General features: G+C 38.3%; 1 protein-coding gene and 1 long non-coding RNA gene across 2 annotated transcripts; one reads left to right on the top strand and one right to left on the bottom strand.

Moving 5' to 3' along the window:
- Nucleotides 1–1,934: 1,934 nt before the first annotated feature.
- LOC125360560 lies at nucleotides 1,935–14,219 on the top strand. The gene is made up of 3 exons (XR_007212778.1): nucleotides 1,935–2,014; nucleotides 7,011–7,024; nucleotides 14,210–14,219. It is a non-coding gene; the product is annotated as an uncharacterized LOC125360560 (long non-coding RNA).
- Tmem64 (transmembrane protein 64) lies at nucleotides 2,730–22,704 on the bottom strand. The gene is made up of 3 exons (XM_048358616.1): nucleotides 21,697–22,704; nucleotides 9,976–10,131; nucleotides 2,730–4,633 (listed from the first exon to the last, which is right to left on the bottom strand). Exons 1-3 carry the CDS (start codon nucleotides 22,510–22,512, stop codon nucleotides 4,442–4,444), a joined length of 1,164 nt encoding a protein of 387 aa, XP_048214573.1. The 5' UTR covers nucleotides 22,513–22,704; the 3' UTR covers nucleotides 2,730–4,441.
- Between the last annotated feature and the right edge of the window lie 561 nt (nucleotides 22,705–23,265).

The following is a 23,265-nucleotide window of genomic DNA, read 5'->3' as shown; positions in this document are numbered from 1 at the left end:
TTCTCCACATTGAAGAAGCTGACAGACATCAACCAAGAGCAGCCACAGCAGAAACTGAGAGTTTGAGTAGCAGTGCACTGAGGCTTATCTGATGAGGCTTTAAGTGGGTGCAGCATGTGGTACCCCTTTTCTCTTTACATTTTCTGAGCTTTTTTTTTTTTTGGATATGTAGCCTAGTCTGGTCTTGAACCCATGATTCTTCTATTTCAGTTTCCTGAGTCTAGATTACAGGAATATAATCCACACTCGGCTTCCACAATGGACTATTCTGTAATCTAAGAGGGAATTATGACCTCAAATGGCTATAAGAAGACATATAGCAATAACAGGTACAAATAAGGACAAGTATTACTCTGGGTGCTAAGAAGGTAGTCCTGTATAAAAGTAAGAGTGTGTGCTCTCAAGGAAAACTGTCCTGGAAATATGGTACAACTCACAATAAATAAGATTAATGAACGTTCTGACTTTCTGAAAAGCATCATAGATACTCCTCCACCTGGGACAAATGGCTTATAATTGCGAGAGTAGTCAGAATATATTAAGACTCACAGGGTAATATTAAAAATACCAACAGTGAGTGCTCATCTAAGGCATCAGAATCATCCCTCCACAGGCATCTCCTATAACCATACCTACGTCAGCCAGGGTCAATTAGTAGCTTTTTAGGAGCCTGTCCTCCCTTCCCCCTTGAATTGCGCCCTCCTCTAGGACATGTCTGTATATCCATGGGAAAGAAAAAGAAGACAGAAGAAAGATAAAATACTACTTTTTATTTTCTCAGGCACACAGTGATTTGGGATACCAAGTATCAAGACATTTTATTGATACATCTTTAGAAATATTTGTTATTCAATGTTCAGCCACTTTTGAAAACAATTTTCAGCAATCACTGCAGTTCCAAAGTTACCAGGTTATAATTTAGATGTGGAATGAATTAACAGTTTCTGTTCAATTCATGAGCTTAGTTGAACACCTGAGTTTTAAGCATCCTATGGAAGTGATCTACTTCCCCTTTCAAATGGCTTTCCAGCTTAGAGCAAAAATTATATCCCTAATACAACAGAAATCAGCAACATGCAACCTAAAAGCAGGAAGTGTTATAATGAGATCATTAGCAAAATTCTACCACCAGACCATCAACCTGTGGCAGGGCCATTGTTGTTGACATATATAAGAATCTTTTTCTCTTAAATGATGCTTTACTGTGAACAGCTTGAATTTACCAAATCACCTGAACCTGTCACATACTTAGTGGCTTTCTCAAGCAATCTAACAATAGCCACACAGCTAACACTGACGGATGTATGTCACAGCATCTTCTCTGGGAAAATCCAAGCCCACGTTGCACATTAACAAACAAGGGAATGCTGGTCATGTATGTATCCCAACCACTTAGCTGAGTATCAGGATGGGCAAAGAAAAGTAACTACTAAAGTTGGCCAAGTATAGGTGGCTGCTATCTGTAATCATAGGTATCATAGGCTGAGATCCAGAAGATAACGGTTTTGAAGCCAGCCCAGGCACAAGAGTCTGAGACACCATCTCCAATTAACCAGGGAAAAACTAGGCTGGGGAGCTAGAGTGAGAGCCAAGTCCCAATACTGAAGCTACTGAACTTAATAGGCTCACAAAGAGAAACTACCTTACAGGTATATACATGACCATAAGGATGGGAAAATCATGTTAGACAGGACTGTAGCTAGGCACATTGTGCACTGGGGAAAAGTATAGGTGGTTTTAAATAAATCCATTCACTTATGAATACAATATAAACTTGAAATACATATTCTGATAGTTGTATTATTTTTATAAAACAAAGTACAGATTTCAATTTATTTTCTAAATCAGATGCTCAAATAAAATTGGACATGAAAACACATTAAACTTAATAGATGCATGTTTTTTTGAAAAAAGAGATCCCATTTATAAGGAAGTTGATAGAAAAAATTTAGCCAAGAATAAGCAAAAATATTAACAATAAACCAGAAAAATATTTACTGGAAGCCCCAAAGAAGTACTTTCTCTCATTAGATTTCAGACTCAATTTTTCAGGTGAATTTAAAAGAACTCAGCTTTATGTTGTACTAAAGAAATAGTCTGGAGGAAGTTGTAAAGCCTCTCATCTCTATAAATATTCATGGCTATAGGCAATTCACAAATATACATATGATTGGAGACAACTCTTGGGCAATATGAAAGCCCTCTGCAAATGTACTGTGCATCCCTAAATTGGAGGTCTGGGGTTAAAGACGGAGTGCAGAAGGCCTGGCAATGCTCTGTATAGAATACAGTGAGTACATCTAAACACACAAATCCAGCTATCAGTAGCAGTCCATTAATGGACAGCTGTGACTAGGAGGTTAGAAATGAGGAAAAAAAGGCAAAGTGCAGCCACAGACCAGTACTTTAGAAACAGCCAATCCATACCATTTTAAGAAAAGAATGGATGATTTATTATATAAAATTATGATTAGCAGAATACAGAAAAATTATTTCTCTTCTACCTGTAGTTGTTTAGAGTAAGTACCAGGCAAAGTATAACATTTGGAAGAACGCATTACAAACTACCAAAAGGTATTCATTTGGTGAAGTTATTTGGTGAAGTCCCAAACACTGTGAAAGTAAATGTGTTTCAAAGCACATGAAGCGTAAAATAGACAGGAAAACAGTAACCTTAATAGTAGTCCCGGGAACAAAACCAAACACAAGAAAAATGTTGCTATGTTACATGTGAAAGAATAAATCAGATGTTTATTGAGATTGTTAAACATAATCATTAAAAAAAAAAAAGCAGAAGCCATAAGAGAATATTCCAATACTACATGGGATTTTTCTGTAACAGTGGAAAATTGTGGGTCTGTCACATACTTCAGACCTAGGTACCTCATCCTATTTACACTCAAGTCTGCTGCTGCTCACAGCTAAGAGAACTGATGGACTGTTAAGAAAGGAAAACAATCTGTACAGGGCAAAACATCTTATGTATTAAAAAGATCAAATTCATCTCTAGCATAAGATGAGAATAACCTGCTTCCAAGAATTCTTTTACATTTTAACAAATCAGGGCAAAGGTTTTACCCTAAGGAAAGGCAATGAGAAGTCTCTGATAAGTTGGAGTATTTATACCAAAAAAGAGATACCTAGCAGAAAATTTATACTAATATCTGGAGCCCATTTGTAAAACATCTACTCATTAAAGTCACAAACTACTTTAAAAATAAATGTGATCAATGAATACATGTCATACAAATCATATGCTGTGTTTTATCCTATAATTCTAAGTGCTATTAATAAATACACTTTTATGCATGCTACAAAAGAAATAACTGAGACACTTAATTTCACATTTCAGAATTCCTGAGTCTTATCAGAGAAAAACAAGTACCAAAAAACAAAACAAACTTACTTATAGTAGGGTAAATAATACACGTCTGGGCATTAAATTACTGTTGCATTTAGTTTTAAAGCTGAAGACTATGGGGACAAATATCTAAGTACTTCAATGAAACAATAAACATGAGTTTAAAGCTTGTTTCTTTAAAAAAGGCGTTTTGATGAAACAAGGCCACCTGAGTGACGACTTCAATGATGGCAAGCCCACCATTTTAAAGGAATAATATCTTTATTTCAAAGCCTAATTATTAATATAAAAATGAAAAAGTTCATCTTAATAAAATATTTTAGTAGGATTGCAATGGACAGCCCTTTGATGAGGGATCTGACAAAGGTAAAGCCAATGTAATCAAATTAGAATGGGTGGGCATTTTCACTTTGAGCCACCACCCACTAAACAATTTCCTTTCTGCTTTGCATATTACACAGTGAAAATGAAAAGGTATCTTAAGAGCACTTCAGTCCCACATGTAGGATTTAAGCTTGTATGAAAACGTGTAAATGGCCCTGCAATAATGTGATGCTTGCAGAAATACGTTCAACTGAAAGTCAATGTGTTTTCTAACAAGCACGCAAAGAAAGGGAAACAAAGTGGACCCACTTAAATCAATGAAACAAGCAGACACAACACTCTTTTTCCCTTCTGGACAAGCTTCCTAAAAAAGATCATCCAAAAACAGTACACATTTAAACCTATAAGTAAAACAGATGCAGAAAACTATTTATGGACCTCATAAATAAAAGCACTAAGTGGAAAAAATATTTGGGCAATTTCTCTGTTTGCAAGTCCCCACCAACCAAACAATTAAAAGACACTAAAGTGCAGACCTAGAGGCCATTACAGGCATGATAAAGAAGTGCAGCCAAAATTGCAACTACAATTACATATCCAGAAAAGGATTTTTGCTTTAAAAAAAACTGTGCAATTTAAAAACTAGTCAGTTTTGTTTGTGCCGTAATACAAATTGAACTTGTCTCTGCCCACTAGACATGACTGCTAACCTCTGGACAGGACACAGGCTCTTGGCAATCACACATTTCATGAGAATCATACGATATTGATTCCACCTCCAGGAAATGTTAGGGTCCGCTTGTTGTAGAATGAAGAGCCACTGGTATTTGGTTGACTGCCTTTAACTAGAGAAGTTTTCAGTTCCATTTCACAAGCTACAATAGCTGCATTCAATTCCACTTGAGCTCGATGAACTACATAAAACATGAGGCCTATACTTATAATAATCTGTGAATAAAAATAAAATATTAGTCATCAAATTATATACAGAAAAAGAGAAACAAATTTAATAAACTTCTGGCTTAGACATGTTTCATATAAGATATTCTGTAATTATTATTATTCACTTTTGCTGGTCCTGGGATTGAACTCTGGGCCTAGCACTGTCCCTGAGCTTCTTTTTGCTCAAGGTGAAAACTCTACCACTTGAACCACAGTGCCACTTACAGCTCTTCTGAGTAGTTTATTGGATAAGGGTCTCATGGAGTTTCTGGCCCCAGCTGGCTTTGAGTCACCATCCTTATATATCAGCCTCCTTACTAGCTAAGATTATAGGCATTAGCCACTGGCATCCAGCTCTGTAATTATTGTAGGCAAAAGGTTACATATTTTAACTAATACATGGATATTATTTATTCTCTTCTTGGTTGCTTTTCCCAGGAGAAGACCAATACTGATGAATATTTATTATATGGTATCCTATTGCATATTGCAATAACTATATTTCCCTTTGAGCCAAATAAATATTTGATGATACGAGTCTTTGTACTTAAAAACATCCTTCAAGGAAAACAAATAGCCAACCTTTAACAGTACAAAGCATTACATATGCTAATGTACTAATGCTAATGTACATATTTTCCTTCAATTATAAATGTACACAGGTAGAGAGAGAGAGAGAGAGAGAGAGAGAGAGAGAGAGTGTGTGTGTGTATGTGTGTGTGCGTGTCCTGGAGTTTGAACTCAGGGCCTGTGCATTGTCCCTGAGCTTTTTAGCTCAAGGCTAGTATGCTACCAACTGAACCACAGCTCTACTTCCCATTTTAGGTGTTAACTGAAGAGTCTCACAGACTTTTCCTGTTTAGGCTGGCTCTGAACTTCAATCCTCAGATCTCAATCCTCTGAGTAAGCTATGATTACAAGTGTGAGATACTCGCACCTAGTATTTCTAAACTCAAAGAAGGACAATTTATAAATGAACTGAGATAAAAAATAAAAGCACTAAGCCAATACACTTCCACAGAAATTAAGATGAGATTAAGAATATGAAAGCTTCTGTAATATGGAAAACATGACAGCTTTTCTGAAAGGCAGTCAGAAAGACACTAGAAAAATGTCAAAGCAATGTTAACTACAAGTCTACATAATTTATATATTATAGAGTTGGAGTATTCTTTTAAAATTGTTTAGAAAGTAGAGAAAGGATAAAAAGAAAGAAGAAGGGGGTAAATTTGATCAAAGTTCATTATATTTATGCACAGAAATAATACAGTGAAATCATTCTTAAAATTAATATATGCTAATCTAAAAAAAGAGAATAAAAAAGATAACGGTGGTTCAAACCCTGAACCTATCATTTTCTCTACTTTGTTTTCTCTCTCTCGCTCTCTGTCTCTCAATAGTTTATTTCAAGCTATATCATCACTCTCCTCACAATTATGGTTTCTTCTTAAGAGTCCCCTCTTTATCCCTAGGTTGTCTTCCTTCTTTCTTGGTTTAGGAGATTAGATGATTTCATAACAGGAACCCTTTAATTTCCAACTAAGAGATCAGCTCTCCCTTGGGATTCTGCCCATACTTTGCTTTTCAGCTAGGAGAGGAAGACCTGTAGTTGTTCTCAAAGATGCTGTCTTTCTGTTGTTTTTTCAGTTCATTTTAATGGAGGAACTTTTAAAAAACAGTTGTCTACATGCAAGAGCATGTTGGGGAGAGTATATATATACTCTTTAAATTATATACTTTAAATTAAATTATATATCATATTAAATTATATATATACTCTTTAAATTAAATCTAAAAATATATATTATATGTAATTTTATATATATATATGGTATATATATATATATATATATATATATACCTTAAAATTAAAATCTGATACTACCGGTAGATGGTAACAACATATAAAGAGATTGAGATTGAGAGATAATTGTGTGTGTGTGACTGAGATACTAAGTTCTATTTAAGTCATGATGTATTTGAGGTTTTCACTAGATATTCAAACAATAAATTGGTCTGAAGCTCTAGACAGAAAACTGAGCTGAAGATGCATATGTGTGTAAAAGGGTATGTAAATAAACACATTAGCAGCTACCAGTTATTAGATCTGCCTGGGAAAAAAATGTTTTCAGCTTGACACTATAAAGATTAGGGGAGAATATTCAGAAACATAGATTTAGGAGGCAAAAGAAAGAAGATGATCACTGGCCAGACAAATGTGTGTATGTATGTAGGGATTGGGGAGACAGCAGTACTGAAGAAACAGGAGGGAGAATGTTGTAATAATGAAGGTACAGTCAACAGTCTTAAGTGGCTAAGATATCAATGAGGTGACAACTAGCCTAAGTTAAGTGAGTGACAATCTTAAGAAGAGTGGCTGGAGGTAAGGACAGAATGGTGGGGGCAGGATAACAAAAGCAAGTTTAGACTAAGTGAACAAATTTCTGAGGCAATCAGCAGGAGAAAATTCTTAAATTTACTTTCTCCTCTGTAAACAGAAAAGTCTCAGTTACCCTTCTGGATCCTAGAGCCTAACCAAGTCTCAGTTACCCTTCTGGATCCTAGAGCCTAACCAAGTCTCAAGTTACCCTTCTGGATCCTAGAGCCTAACAACTTAAATGGACTTTCCCCAACATGCTCTTGCCATCCTTCCTGAGTTTGGTAAAGAAATTAGAGGGGGGAAAAAAAAAAGACAACCCAGAAACAGAATTATAGATAACTGTTTTTAAAAGTAGGAAATTCAAAGGGAATACCAAAATTGAGAGACAAAGGGTAAAATAAGAGAAACAACAACAAAAGCAATACTTGCAAAACTGTTTGGTGTAAGTGAACTGAACACCTCAGGGGGGGAAAGAGGGAGGGGGGAGGGGGGTATGAGGGACAAGGTAACAAAAAGTACAAGAAATGTATCCAATGCCTAACTATGAAACTGTAATCTCTCTGTACATCAGTTTTATAATAAAAACTTAAAAAAAAAAAAGTTCCTCCATTAAAATGAACTGAAAAAAACAACAGAAAGACAGCATCTTTGAAAACACCTACAGGTCTTCCTCTCCTAGCTGAAAAGCAAAGTATGGGCAGAAGCCCAAGGGCGAGCTGATCTCTTAGTTGGAAATTAAAGGGTTCCTGTTTGAAATCATCTAATCTCCTAAACCAAGAAAGAAGGAAGACAACCTAGGGATAAAGAGGGGACTCTAAGAAGAAACCATAATTGTGAGGAGAGTGATGATATAGCTTGAAGTAAAGTCTTTCAAGGAAATAGCAGGAAGGTAAGAAGAAAACAAAGGAAGCAGTAGGGATATGGGCAGTACTGAAAACCAGAGGAAGGTTTACAATCAAAGAATAATTATTACACCTTGGTCTGGTGGCAGGTCTTCACACAAAGTAGATCAACTTTGGACTAAAGGCAGGTTGTTATTTAGCTTTTCCTTTGTCACTGTTTTTTGTATTTCTGTACCTTTTGTCTTGTATGTAAGTTTATCTGTTTGGGGGAGGGTAAGGTGGAGCACAGAAATGATAGAACAAAGGATGAACAAATGCAGCAGTGACCCTCAGGAGACACTCTGTTGAAAAAGAACTAAATAACTTATGGGGGAGAGGAGTCAGGAGGGAAAAACTGAGAGAAAATGAGGGAAGAGGTGACACTATTCAAAAGGAAATGTACTCATTATCTGACTTATGTAACTGTAACCCTCTGCACGTTACCTTTATAATAAAAAAATGATTTCTTCCTCTTATTCTTTTTATTTTCAGTATATGGTTACAAGTTGTATTAAATCCTTCTTAAAACAAATTAAGCTGTAACTAATACTAATAAATCTAATGATTATAAATCATTTTTTCCCTAAATGCCTCCTCAGCCTAGAAAGACATGACTTTTCAGTCCTGTCTTAAGTTTTAATTTGCCAGACCAAGGCAAGGAATAAGAAATTAGGATAAAGGAACTGCACTGATTACAGCTTAGTAATTTACTAAGATGAGCAGAACTGAATTCATAGTCACAATCCTCAATACTAGTAATGAAGAATTAGCTATTCTAATTTCTATTATTTCTATCATAATGTTGAATGTTATTCTATCTGGGAAACTGCAAGCACAAAATATGCTTAAATTTTTATTAAAAAATCAACCTGAAAATGAAGTGTCAAAAACAAATTATTATATGTTAATATAATACATAGGCAGTTTAACATTATGTGATTAACATGCTACATTAATATGAATAAACCAACTGTAACAGAAACTTTAAATTGGAATCTGCTTATATAAAAAATATAGGTCTGAGCTAGGTGCCAATGGCTCACATCTGTAAACTAGCTACTCAGAAGGCTGAGATTTGAGGATCACTATTTGAAGCCAGCCCCAGCAGGAAAGTCCATGAGACTATTATCTCCAACAAACTAGTTAGAAAAACCCAGAGGTGGTGCTGTGGCTCAGATGGTAGAATGTTAGCCTTGAGTAAAAGAACCTCAGGGACAGTGCCTAGGCCCTGAGTTCAAGCCCCAGAACTGGCACAGAGAAACTACAGGTCTAAAAAAAATTAGGAAAGAAAATAAAAATAGTCTCTCTGAATGTCCAAAATGAAAATGTTTCTTAAAGCAAAACCTTGAGGGTCAAAACACAGTCTGATTTGACTGTAAAACAATCCTTACAAAAAGAATCCTAGTTTTATCAATCCTTTTTGTTGTTGTTGTTTTTGAGTAATTATTTATCATCAAAGTGATGTACAGAGGGGTTACAGTTTCATATGTAAGGCAGATTTCTTGTACAATTTGTTGTTATCTCCTCCCTCATTTACCAAAACCCTTCCCCCTCCCCTTTTCCCTCTCCCCCCATGATTGTTCAGTTGGTTTACACCAAATGGTTTTGTAAGGATTGCTTTTGGAGTCTTTTGTCATTTTATCCTTTCTTTTTGAAGAAAATTTTCTTTATCAATTCAGTTCTACACATTCCCCCCACCCTTTTGGGGTGGGGGGCAGTCCTTGGGCATAGAATCAGGGCCTGAGTACTGTCCTTGTCTTCTTTTTGCTCAAGGCCAACTACCACTTGAGCCACAGCACCACTTCCAGCTTTTTCTGTTTATGTGGTACTGAGGAATCAAACCCAGGGCATCGTGCATGCAAGGCAAGCACAAGCCATATTCCCAGCCTGTTACATTTTCATATACCTACACAATTAGAAATACTGTCAAAATATGAAGTAGCCCCCAATTTTTTCGTTCTTTCAAAATTTTTTCATTCTTTCAATTCTCTAATTATGCTCAACGAAATCCATTAGGTTTAAATCCGCAATACAATATAAAAGAAGAAAGAGGAGAAAAGAAAAGACACTTTTGGCCATAAACTCACCTGTAAACAAAAAACAAAATATCCACTAACACTCTGTTCTGCAATGACATCTTCCATTGTCCGCAGGGTGGTACCCAGGTAAGAATTCAGAAGCTGGGTAGGAAGCAGTCCAACTGAAGATGCCATCAGATAGTTGGGTAATGACAGATCAGTAATCTAGAAGGCAGATTGAACGGAATGATTCATTACCAAGTAAACTAACACAAAATGTCTAAGTCTCAGTAGTGGGAGTCTCTATTGGGAGAGAGCTGAAAAACATAGCATTCAGACTTTAAAGGGAATGCATGCAAACTATACATTCAGGATCAGAGTTCAAAGAAGTATACAGATCAGTTATAAAGTTATGTCTCCATCATGTCACTAAATATTCATAAGTATTCTTAAATGACAAGTGAGGTTGCTGTGCTCCAAAGCCAGGTAACACTAAGAACTCTAATCATATCTTTCTGTCTAAATGATTGTTTTCTTGTGGAAAAGTACTTCTGAAATATTCCCAATGACCCAATTTTCTGGCATTCAGGTCCAGGAATATGAGCTGGACCTCCTGCTTCCTTTTTAGCAAACAGATTCCAGCAGGAAATCCCCAAGTAAATTAGCTGACAGGCTCATTGGAGAAGCTCATTGGAGAAGAAAAGGAACCAATTTCCTTGGCCAGCAACAAAAACACACTTGAGGCTTGCCAACAGCCACATGAACAAGCCTGGAAGCAGGCAAACTCCAACAATCAAGCCTTGACTGCAGCCCTAAGCTTATAACACCTTTTCTGCAGAATTGTGAGGGGATCTGAACCACAGGCTATCAGTGAAGTATACAGGGATTCCTGATTCACAAAAACTGTGAGAAAATGTTTGCTGTTTCAAGCTACAAAAATTTGAAGTGATGTTACACAGCAATAAATAATATGAATCTCAGTCATCTTAGGATAGATCAGTAAGATTGGAAACACTGATTCAAACAGTAAACACTACATATTATGTTCTAAAATGTTCATACGAATTTGTGTGTGTATATGCGCATGCACGCGTTCTGGTACTGAGACTTGAACGCAGGGCCTGGGCATTGTCTCTGAGCTTTTTTGCTCAAGTACTCTACCACTGTGCTACAACTCCCACTTCTGGCTTTTTCAGTGTTTAATTGGAAATAGAAGTCTCATGTACTTTCCTGCCTCGTCTGTCTCCGAACCACAATCCTCAGATCTCAGCCTCCAGACAAACTAGGATTACAGGTGTAAGCCACTGGAGCAGGTGTGCTCACACTAATTTAAACATCTGTGAGTAATAATGTTCATTACACTTTCACCAACTTTAAGCAGCACATTTCAACTTTTTGTATTTTGATAGGGCAAAAATGATGTTACATCATTATTTAATCTGCATTATTCTCATATATTGACACTAGTTTTGTATTTTCATTTCTTCATAGCTTTGTTAAAGTTTGCCCTTTCTCTGAATGTTAAATGTTTTTCTTTACACAGAAGCGGCAGTTATATAGTAAGGATAATCTCTAGTCTATTTATGCAACATATCTTTTCCACTACATTGCTTTCCTTTTTTTTCATTTCCTTTTCAAAAGGAAATGGTCCATAATAAGATGCAGTCCTGGGTTCAAGTGATGCTCCCATGCTTTGGTTGAGACCACAAGCCTGGCTCATTTTTTAATTTTATGTTTTGACATGCAAAGATTTCTATATATATTTATAATCCAACATTACCAATATTTTCCTCTGGATTTTCCATTGCTTTTAGCTTTAGAAAGTCTTTCTAGATTTCATTATTTTTTTTTAGTATTTACCATTTACATATTTTAGAATTTATTCAGATCAAAAGGGAGTCTACTGCCTGTTCTTTAACTTTTTTTAGTTAATTTTCTGGACATTAGATGTCAGGTAACTAATAGCTTCTCTACTGAACTACAATATTACAAGTGGTGTTATTGCTTGTAAGAGCCTATGTGGACTCTCACTGAATATCCTTCCAAACTGTACTAAGAGAAAAAAGTACATTTCACATTAAAATTAAGGCAAGTTTCCAAATTTAATTAGAGATTAGATATCTGCAGTATTCAATATTCTTATCCAGAAAAGCATATGCAATTACCTCAAACATGTTACACTTCTTATTAAACCTTGGTTGTTTTAATCATGTATGCAATGCATTTCTTAATTTATTTGTATAGAGTTCATGTTATTGTTGACACAATTGGTACTAATTTTAAGTATAACTATACTAATATAGGAAGGAAGATATTACTTTATTGAAACCCCTCTGTATATCACCTTTAAACAAAATTTAAATAAAAAATAAATACTTTATTGAACTTGTTTTTAATTAATTTTAAGCTCTGATAATTTAATCAGTTTTGGATAGTTACTTTATAACTACAATCCACTCTGATTACTATGTAAATGTCAATAAAATTATGATTAAATTATATTCATCAAAGTTACATTCACCTCTTATTCACAGGCATGGTTTGAAAAGTATAATACTAAGCTATTAATATTGCACTTGATATCAGTCACTGACTCAGTAGTAACTCTATGGAAGATGCTCCCATAGGTGTTAGAGAAATGGAAAGCAAGGAACACAAGCATACACAAACTACCTCAGCCACAGAAGGAAAGGAAGCCTTGAGAAACACTATGCACTGAGTATTGACTGAAGAGTAGAGAAGAATTAAAATCAGTTGTAAAAGTAGAGGCCAAAGATCAACTCTGGAAAAAGGAATATAGACTGGACAATGGGTTAAGCTTGGGCTTGGCAAGCAAAGATGGACTGGATTTAAGAAAGTAGAAGTTTTCTAGGAAGAGATTATATGAAGCACATGTAAGGGATTTCTGAAAAAAAAAAAAAGAGAGGAAAAGTAAAGGGAGTGAATATCTATCAGGGGCCTTTGATAATGAGGCAAAGTACTGGGGAATGCACTTACATGAGCCAAGGACTGTTGTAAGAATAAATGTCACATGTATATAGTGAGAACACATGACAAAATGAGTCACTAAAATTCTATGTTGCAATTAGTAACAAAAATTCCATACTACGGGAAAAAAAATTTTTAAATAACTATTTGTTATATTCCGAAGTATCAGGATGGAAAGATTTAGTCCATAGCATTTAAATGTAAAGTTCCTCTAAACAAATACGTAATTGACATTTATAACATCAATAATATCGACATGAAAATAGTAAGAAAATTTTATAATTCTAAACTAAACTCTTTACATGATTATTGTCCAATGCATAACTCAAAAGTTTATCTAAATTTTCCAAGACTAAACCTCATTCTTGGAAAAACGTTATTGCTTTTTACATATTTTTTCCATAAACTGAATTATTTAAAGCAACAGACTAAATTTAGTTATTTTAAATAGTGTAGTTGGAATGTTAAATAATTTAACCAGTGGTACAACAGAGTAACATATACATCTTCAAAGGAAACTTCACCCACTGAATTTTAATTCTCTGATGTCTTCTACTTTCCCCTAAAAATACAAAGGTAAGGCCAAGGCAATCCATTGTAATTCCTGCCTTAGAGTACTCTGGGATACTGGCAAGGAGCTGTCTTCTCTACTCATAAACAGATTATCCCACTCATCATCTATCTATGCTAAATCCTGCAGAAATCTTAAAATGAAAATGTAATCCTGACTAGGGTTTCAGTCTGGCGCTGACCATCTCGTGCTGCTTATCACATTGTTCCAGTCTCCCAGTTCCTAGAACTCTTTTCCTTCTGAATCTCTGTATACTGTTCCTTCTGGCAAGGACACTAGCAGACTTTCCTCTACTCCCTTTACTAGGGCAATTGCCTTTCACTGCTTAGTCAGTCATCTGTTAGGGAACCTTCTCTGGCACCTAGTCAGCTTAAGGACTCTCAAGAGCCTGGGCAGATCACTGCACCTCCCTGCTCCTTCCAACTGGACAGCAATTGAAGGTCTCACAGCATTTACTGGTAGCCTAGACTACAAGTACTGGTGGGAAATGACCTGTCTTGTTCTTTCTTATGTTCTTAGGTTTTAACGTAAGGTTTACTAAACATTCAATACTAAATAAATGTTTTGCTTATAAATATGGGGACTAACAACAGTTGCTGGTTTATAAACAGGTTGAGATGACAAGTCCAATTGCAATAAGCTTTTCAGAAACTGAAAACACACCTGCTTTCACACACAGAAAAACATGTTATACATGAAAATGAACTCATCAGCAAATTTTACACTGTAATACAGAGTACTAAGTACTTTCTCTCCACTGTACAGATAGCACCATTGGGAACCTTTTGCTTTATTCACTGTTTATCTCCAGCATCTAGAATGCCAGTGAGATACCTCCCCTCCCCCTCTTTATCTGATGAATGAAAAGCAGTGTTTCCGGTAACTTCTGTGAACTTAAAGTCAAAGCTAAGATGCTTAGGTAGTAATCCTGAGAATACTAGGGAAAACTGTGCTATAAGAAAAATGCAGGACTCTTAAGACCCCACTCTAAAAGCAAAGAGAGGGTCTTAGGATAAAGGGGCTTCTAAGGACAGGAATGATTTAGTCAATGTCTCTAACACAAAATTACTGTGTAAATACAAACCTCTTCATCAGTGCAATGTCCCTAAATGAGAACTTTTACTAGTTCCCAAATAACTTGGGAGTCAAAAAACATTTTGAAAATCTGGGTAATATAGACATATTGAATCTTCTTCCCAGAAAAAAATGCAAATAACCACCAGAACATTGTTGTAAAGTTCTTCAGAAAACATGATAAAAGTATTGGTTTATTATTTTCACTCATTCAACCAAAATTTGTCAAATACCTTCTATACAAAGACCTGTCTCTAAGCAGGGGTAAAAAAGATATCTGTATAGTAATTAAAAGTCATGTTGTAGTATATTTGACAAAATGTTCATTACATCAAGGGTCACAAAGTTGTTAGTAATGTAATTCACAAAGTTATAAAAGAAATATAGAGTACACTAATTAATGCAAAATGTAGAAAAATACTAAAATGTTCATGACTATTTTCCTTGGGCTATATTTTCAGTCTTTACAATGAACATTAATTATGTAAACAAAACCATGCTAAAATTCAAATACTTAAAGTTAAAGTTTTAAACCCCTTTGTACAACTACTGAATGATAATAAAGGTAAACAAATTAAGTTCAAAGGGAAAAATAAGTTTTATTAAGATCTTTCTGCTTTTAAACATGTTTTTTAAATCCAGGAAAATACTGCACATATGTCACTATAAACCAGAGGTAAAGTGCTATAACTGTAAGCCTATATAAAACACACAGAAACCACAGAGGCTGATGAGAGAATTCAAGAGCACACAGAGAGGAAAATAGTTTCAAGGAAATGATGGTTAACTGTACTGGGTCATGCTGTAAGATCTGAGAATGTGGGCTAGGATGACACTGCATTTGTTAATACATTCTTCCTATCTAATTAGAATTAGAATCCTATCTAATTGGAGTTAGAATCCAAGTTTCTCCAAAGCAGACTCTTTCTCCAGCCTCTCTTTTGCCTCAACTGTACCACTTAGCAGAACATCAGTATACTTTAATGGAAAGAAGAAATAAGCATTTGATATGGTGGTATAATGAAAAATACTATGATTTCTCATTGCTTTCTGAATCTATGGGCCTATCTACAGTATGCAGTTAGGACTTTAAGAAACTGAGCAACATTTTTATAATGTATGTTATCACTGAATTGTTTAAGGGCTGGGAGGTATTGTTAGACTTTGCCTTTTTCAAAGCAAATTCTGAGAGCCTGCCTAACTTATTTAGCAAATATAAAAAGTGCAGGCTAGATTCATTAAATGACTTTATCTTGGACACAGAGAAATTGCTCCTATGGTTCCCAAATTTGTGACCTTACTCACTTGCCAGAAACTTTTCATTGTAATACATTTCAGTTGAATTGTAAACTAAAGTACAATATTATCTTCTTGATAATTCCACGCAAATTCTATAATATATACATAATACATATAAACATAATATAAAATACATAAAAATTTGAAATATAAACAAATATAATGTATGAAATATATATGTAGATATATAAGAATTTATTCACAAGTATATATGCTTCAAGTTACGTTGACAAATTTACTGTCAGTTTGCCAGTTAGGACCAGTTTTTGTTTCTTGGGTCCGCCCCAAAATCAAACCAAAAATACTTGTGTTGCAGTTTCTAAGCTACTGTGGGGCTCATAGAAATAACCAAAGTAATGAACAGATGAGTAACACAATTCTTTAAAGTTGTTTCACTAAAAAGTGAGCCCCAGCCAGCACTTTTAAATTTATTCATGTCTACTTAGTTTGCATTTCATGCGCAAGAGGATCTTTCACTGTGCTTTACATTTTTATTTTAGGTTTCAAAGATTTAAAACAAATTTCTCATATGGTTATTTTTAAATGAAGGAAGCAACAGAATCTCTTGATTTTTAAAGTTTTTATTTTAGACATATATTTTCTTTCTGTCTTTGTCTACTATCTGGCGCTCTCTCTCTCTCTCTCTCTCTCTCTCTCTCTCTCTCTCTCTCTCTCTCTCTCTCCTCTCTTTTTTTTTTGTTGGTCATGACTCTGGGCTTGGGCACTGTCCGTGAGCTCTTCTGCTCAGTGCTAGTGCTCTACCACTTGAGCCACAGTGCCACTTCTGATTTTCTGGTGGTTAATTGGAAATAAGAATCTCATGGACTTTCTTGCCTGGGCTGGCTTTGAATCACAATCCTTAGATCTCAGCCTCCTGAGTAGCTAGGATTACAAGTGTGAGCCACTGGCACTCAACTAGACATATATTTTCTTTTAGACATATCTTGCTTCCATTTAGGTAGGGGAAAAAAGTCCCAAAATTTTGTTAAAAATTTAAGAATTAAGTGAGAAATAAAGGGTCTGTTTTAGCTTAAAAGAGACCACAGATTGCATACACATGAATAAGCAAAACTGTACTCTAATAGCACCTATGATTTACAAACATTCAAATTTGGCTTTTATATAATTCTCATGTACATTAAATATACTACTCTTTTTCTGATACTTTTATAACCATTTAAATGGGAAGGCTGGGTGAGTTGAAATTCTAGTACAAACAGAAATCATTCTTAGACTGCGTACTGCACAACAAGGAACTGTAATTTAAAGACCCTGCCTGGATGACAGCTACTTCATCTCTATGGAACCTTATACAGTGTGTGACATCCCTACAGGCATGGTGAAAAGCTTTTTAAGTTAATGACTCTGCTAACCACATGATTGTGGGAAAGTTACTTCACCACTTTGTTCCTCAATTGATTAAAACTGAGGATTAAGGTTATGAGTGTTAAATAAGTAATGTGTGCATAACAGAACAGTGCCTGATACTTCATATGGGCATATCAGCATTGGTTAAGTTTTTTTTAAATATTGAGGTCCAATATAATTTTGGAATGCAGAGAATGGATAGAACTAATAAATATTCAATGAGCAAAATATGTATTTTATATAGCTCCAAGGCAGCTAAAATACAATCTACAACAGAATTACAATTCAAAAAGGTAACTGCAACTACCTCGGATGACAAAGTAAAAGTTAGAACCAAGTTTGACTTCGATTTTGTGATAGTTGTCCTCTATATAATTGCTTCATAAGACTGATACCTTCTTCAAAGGATGTGTCATGATTAAGGGGTGTTATGAATGGAAGTCTGCTCTAAAAGTTGGATAGTATACAACATATGATTAAGAGGATCTTTCACTGGCTTTACATTTTTAGTTTAGGTTTCAAAGATTTGAAACGAACTTCCCATATGGCTATTTTTAAGCAAAGGAATCAACAAAATCTCTCTGACGTTTTAAGTTTTTTCTTTTACTTAAGTAAAGAAAAAAAAGAGGTTTAGGTTCTCCTATCAAGTAACCTAACAACCAAAACATCAGACACCTCTGGAATCTGCAAGAAGCAGTATGAATCCTATTACCTGGAACAACCAATAATCACTTAACATACTTGTATCAAAGACATTTTACAGACCATCTTAGTTTAAAATGCAGTCTCCAAAGAGGTATCACAGAGTGGGACTTTACAAGGTCACTAATATTTACTAATGTGTAGGGTGAGTTATTATTCTTGGGGATATTTTCAATATTCAACATTATTGACAAATTCCTACAAGGCTTTACTCTTGAATGATTTCACTTCAACAATCCCTTCTTATTAATCCACAGTTCCTTTTTACCAGAACCTGATAAAAAGTGAAACCTGAAATTTCAAAGCTATAGTCCAGATTCTACTTGCTGTGTTTGAATCAGCAATACTTCTTAGGATGCTGAGGATCAAATAAATTAACTCATAAAGGGCACATAGTAATTAATCACAGGGAGGTAAGAGAAACTACAGAGGGAAGCCTAAGAGTGGATGGAATATATCCTACAAGAAAAAGAAAACTCTTTTGAAAATATGCCAGTGAGTAACCAAACCACAATGGCATTTTAGAAAGGCTTTTTTATTTGTTTCATAATCTGAGCTTGGAAGAAGCAGAGAGGTCTGGCTGTAGGTTGAAATGCCTGAACCAGAGGAGTGGCAGTGAAAAGGACTGCATACAGGAGGCAGAATCCTCTGACTTAAAAGGCAATGGGTATACAGGGGGTGACGAGAGAGAGATAGTTACGTGCCAGCTATTAAGATTCCAGCACATGCTACAAGCACACAATCATCTCTCTGTGGTTAGTGGTGGCTGGGCATTATAACTTTTTCAGAACAGTAAAAAATAATACTATTTACAGTGGAAACTTTTAAAGTCAGTATATAATTCACTATTCATCATTATCAAGTAGAAGATGGTGGTTTTGTCAGCCCAGAACCCAGAGTAAAAATGGTATCAATAAGAGAATCCTCCCCACAAAGTTTGGATAGAACCTTGATTTTTAGACCACTGAACCATGGAGGTTGTTACTGCAAAATAATTTAGTCAGCTGGGGCTATTTTTCAAAACTGCGGCTACTAATGACCACTGTACCTAACTTCATCTTCAAGGCAATTTTTTAAAATCAAAGATAGTGAGAAAACAAGCCTCAAGTGGAAATTGAAAACAAAAGGATAATTTCAAAGATAAGAAAGTATAAAAACTGGGCTGGGAATATGGCCTAGTGGCAAGAGTGCTTGACTTGTATACATGAAGCCCTGGGTTCAATTCCCCAACACCACATATATAGAAAACAGCCAGAAGTGGCGCTGTGGCTCAAGTGGCAGAGTGCTAGCCTTGAGCAAAGAGAAGGCAGGGACAGTGCTCAGGCCCTGAGTCCAAGGCCCAGGACTGGCCAACCCTCCCCCACCCCCCTCCCCCCAAAAAGAAAGTATAAAAACAAAAGAAATATGCCTGCAAAGGGGGCAACTATGGGCAAACAGAGGTTTATGAGGTAGAGGAAAAATGAAGTTCTAGAAGGCAGAAAGGAAAGTCAAGATTAAGCATCAGCTCAAATGATGCTTTCTTTTCTTCTACTTGTTCTGGATAAAAACAGTTAATGGTTTTGGTTAAAAGGCTACTTGGGAAGCAATCAGATCTGAGTAACAGAATGAAGACGATGTAACTTATGGTCATGAGTAGCAATGTTGCAGTAGGAAGCAGTCTCAGATGAGTCTAGAACCAATCTCTCAGTTCTGCCACTTGGTGAGTGAATGATTCTAGGGCAGAAGAGTCTCCATTACACGCAAAATGATGACAACAATGCCTACTATTTTCAATAGGTCTTTTCCCTTTTCCTTTCTAGTCTCCTAACCCCATAATTCCCAGTTGCCTTCCCTTGTCAAGCTCAGTTTCAGCTATGTGACTATCTTAAATTATTTCTAAGTACAAAGTATATTATTTATATTTAATATGTAGGATACATTACAGAAAGAAAAGCCTAACTTACTGTCAATCGATACATCCTTGCTAAAGCCATGGGTTCAGAAGCTACCACCAGACTTTTACTAACACTTACTTCCTCTGTGACCCCAGGTAGTTACACCAGAAAGGGCAACAGTGGAAGAAAGAGAGAGAGACTATTTAATAAATCAGACTGTTTCAAATATTTATCTTACATAACCTTCTCTAGTCCTATCAAGAGGTACCATTGCTTTTCCCACTTTACAAATAAAAATTAAAGCAACTTCCAAAATGTCACCAAATTGTAAGTTAGTAGGACTCTCAAACACCGTCCTGTACTCCTCACTAGTAGGTAACAGTCTGATGGATGTGCATAATCATCTTCTGCAGAGCTACTTATTTATATTTATTTATTTTGGTAACACTGGGGTTTGAACCTAGGGCCTCAAGTTTGCTAAACAAGCACTATCACTTGAGCCACACTCTCATGTGGGTCTCATGCTTTCACCTAGACTGGACTGAGACTCCATCCTCTCATATCCAGCCCTGTTAGTCCGGTTTAAGGATTACAAACTATATGTGGAAAGGCCCTTGGATAGTAGTTGGCACATAAAAGGTGGGCAAGAAAAAGTCCAAAGATACAAGTTATACTGGAAGACAAGGCAAAGTGTCAGGATAAAACTATACACATACTTTAGAACCAACCACCTTTTGGTCTAAGGATTGTTGATTATTATCCAAGTGGAGTCAAAGTTCATGTTTATATCTCATGCTATGGGGTAAAGACTATATAAAGATACAAGATTAAAGGCTGAAATAACATCAAACTTCTGCTATATCCGTTTACTTCAATCGTTTGCTTTCAATTGAAGTGTTTCAAATGAACTTCTGAAGTTGGGGGTGAGGCAGCCAAAAGGGGTGACATTATTCAAGATGCATTGTATTCATAAGCTGCTTTGGTGAATGTCAACTCCACTGTACAACTACTTAAAGATAATAAAAAAAATTCCAAAAGAATAAAAAAAGTATTCAAAATTTGAAACTCAGTCATCTAGGCTTTTCAGTTTAGAAAAGATGAAAATGAAGTCAGTTCAGTCATCTGTTCCAGTCACAACGGAAAGACCAGAATCCTTCCAGCTGGACAGTGTCCTAGAAGTGTTTCTATCCTAAACTGTTGCACCTAGATGCATGGCAGCTGCAGAAACCAAATAAACAGAAGTTATATATACAAGGGGGTGGGGGAGAGAGGGGGGAGGGAGGGAGAAAGTCCAGAAGAGTATTAGAGTTGCCCTAGCAAAAAGTTATCTGTCCTGTTTTATCCACCAGCCAGTGATTTCAAAGTACAATTTCTCCAGAGAAACATAAAGAGGATTTTCTCCTTGACGTGCTGTATAGCAAATTACTTGAAGAGAAAAAAAAATACAAATTGGGGAAACTCCAAAATCGGAATCTACTGCTACATCTCCGTTTATTGGAAAGTACCCTTCAGCCCCACTTTGATGATCCTTAGTCAAACCGTGGGTACGCAGACAAGAAAGCAAGCTAGGTAGGTGAAGCAGTATTTCCCCAACTGCTGCCAAAGCTGCTCCAGAAATAAGATGCCCAGTGATTTAAAATGGGCCTTTTCCTTTATCCCCTTTCCCCAGGTTAAGAGGACTCTCCCTGTTTAACCAAACTTGATCTCGAAAAGAAATACAGTTCTTTCTCTACTACATCCGACTGAGACTTATTTGTAAGCTAAATTTCTCAGGGTAGCAGGGGAAGTAACTCTGAACTCCTATGATGCATGTCTCTTAAACGGTTATTTATCGGCTGGGCCGTCCTCCCAGGGCGGTCACACAGGACGGGCCGATATAGAAGACCTGCCAGGCCAAGAGGGGATATCACTTACCGAAAACACTGCATTCTGAAGCCCAAAAGGTATGGGGGTGAGTCTGGCCAGCGCCACCACCTTCAGGCCGCTTCCTCCCTCCACCACGCGGATAACGGCACTCAGCTTCTCGCTGCTCTGGATCTTGGCGGCCACCCAGGCGGCCAGCAGCCGCTTGCAGACCACATGGGCGATGAAGGTGCCGATGAGGACGCCCACCACCATCAGCCCCATGCCCAAGACAAAACCGTACAGGTAGCCAGCGGCCACGTTGAGCACAATGTAACCCCAGCCGCAGGGGAAGGAGACCACGATGAAGCCCACGACGAACAGCAGGACCCCAAGGAGGGAGTCGAGGCTCTCTACCCAGAGCAGGAGGTGCTGCAGGTAGCGGCGGACCAGGGCCAGTGAAGCGAAGCACAGGGCGGCCAGCACGCAGACCAGCACGAGGCTCCGGCACCAACAGGTGCTGCCGAGGCAGCAGCAACGCCAGTTTCTCACCTCGGCCACCCCGACCACCGCGCTGCCGCCGCCGCCGCCGCCGCTCCCGGGACCGCCCGCCAAGGCCCCGCCCGGCGCCGGCAACTCCGAGGCCGGACCGTGGCGCTCCAGATAGGCGCCGAGCAGGGCGCCCGAGGCCGCGGAGGCCGCCGCTGCCGCCGCCGCCGCCGCCGCGTGCGCCCCGCCCCCGCGGGGAAGGCGGTCTTCCGCACTCGCCCCGCCCGCCGCCCGGGGCCAGGCCCAGCCGCCCGGCGGCCGCTCGGCGCGGCTCGGGCGGGCGGCGGGCTGCAGGACCCGGGAGAGCGCTTGGAGTACGCTCCCGCCGGGGCTCCTCATGCCGCGCGGCCCCGCGCGTGGGCCTTCAGCCGGCCAGCTCCGCCGCCGCGGCGGCGCCCACCAGGCAGCGACCCTCCATGGCGCTCTACACGCCGGGCCCCGACGCTCCGAGTAGCTCGCGGGGATGGGAGACTGCGCCGAGAGCAGCGACGTGTCAGCAGTGGTGGCGCCCGGCCCTGCGAAGACTGTGGAAAACTCCTGCCCCGAGCCTGTCCCGTCCCGCCCGCCCCTTTTGGCCGGAGAGGGCGGGGCGAGGGCGCGCGGGGGCGGCGCGGGACGCGTGTTGGGCACGCCCCCGTCGCGCTCTGACCACGCCCCAGTGACGCACAGTCCTCTGGGCTCTGGGGGTCGACATCCGTCCGCCTAGGCTGGAGTGCCTGAGGGTTGAGGCGCCGTGGCTGCGGAGCCCGCGCTCGGGGACTCAGGAGCCTTAGGGAAAGACGTGCTCCCGGCCTTTCCAGATGCGCGCGCTCCTCGGGGCCCCAGGGAACCCCTGGTCCTCGAGCTTGCAGGTTCCTGGCCCCGAGAACCTTTCTGGTCGTTTCTGCAGTGACCTCGATCTGATCGGAGCGTGCAGCTCTGCGGCGCTGGGGTCCCTGGCACGGAAGTGCTCCCGGCCTGTCCCGGGGAGGATTTGCTCGTTGTCCCCCACGTCCGCCGTCTTTCCGGAGGCTGAGGTCTGCCACAGAGTTTTTGATAACTCGGTCGTTCTAGAGCCAAAGAAGTGGGCTTCGGGTGATTATTTGGAGCCCC

The sequence above is a fragment of the Perognathus longimembris genome, chromosome 12 (genome assembly GCF_023159225.1).
Source record: "Perognathus longimembris pacificus isolate PPM17 chromosome 12, ASM2315922v1, whole genome shotgun sequence".
Classification (NCBI taxonomy): domain Eukaryota; kingdom Metazoa; phylum Chordata; class Mammalia; order Rodentia; family Heteromyidae; genus Perognathus; species Perognathus longimembris.
This window is presented reverse-complemented; position numbering and strand designations above follow the sequence as displayed.

What these genes read in the sequence shown, in the direction of transcription:
- Tmem64 (XM_048358616.1), bottom strand. Translation starts at nt 22,512, where the DNA reads ATGAGGAGCCCCGGCGGGAGCGTACTCCAAGCGCTCTCCCGGGTCCTG. An exon ending in TTCAGAATGCAGTGTTTTCG is followed by an intron (nt 10,132 to 21,696) that starts GTAAGTGATATC and finishes TCTGCCTTCTAG; the next exon opens with ATTACTGATCTGTCATTACC. An exon ending in ATTTTGTTTTTTGTTTACAG is followed by an intron (nt 4,634 to 9,975) that starts GTGAGTTTATGG and finishes TTTTATTCACAG; the next exon opens with ATTATTATAAGTATAGGCCT.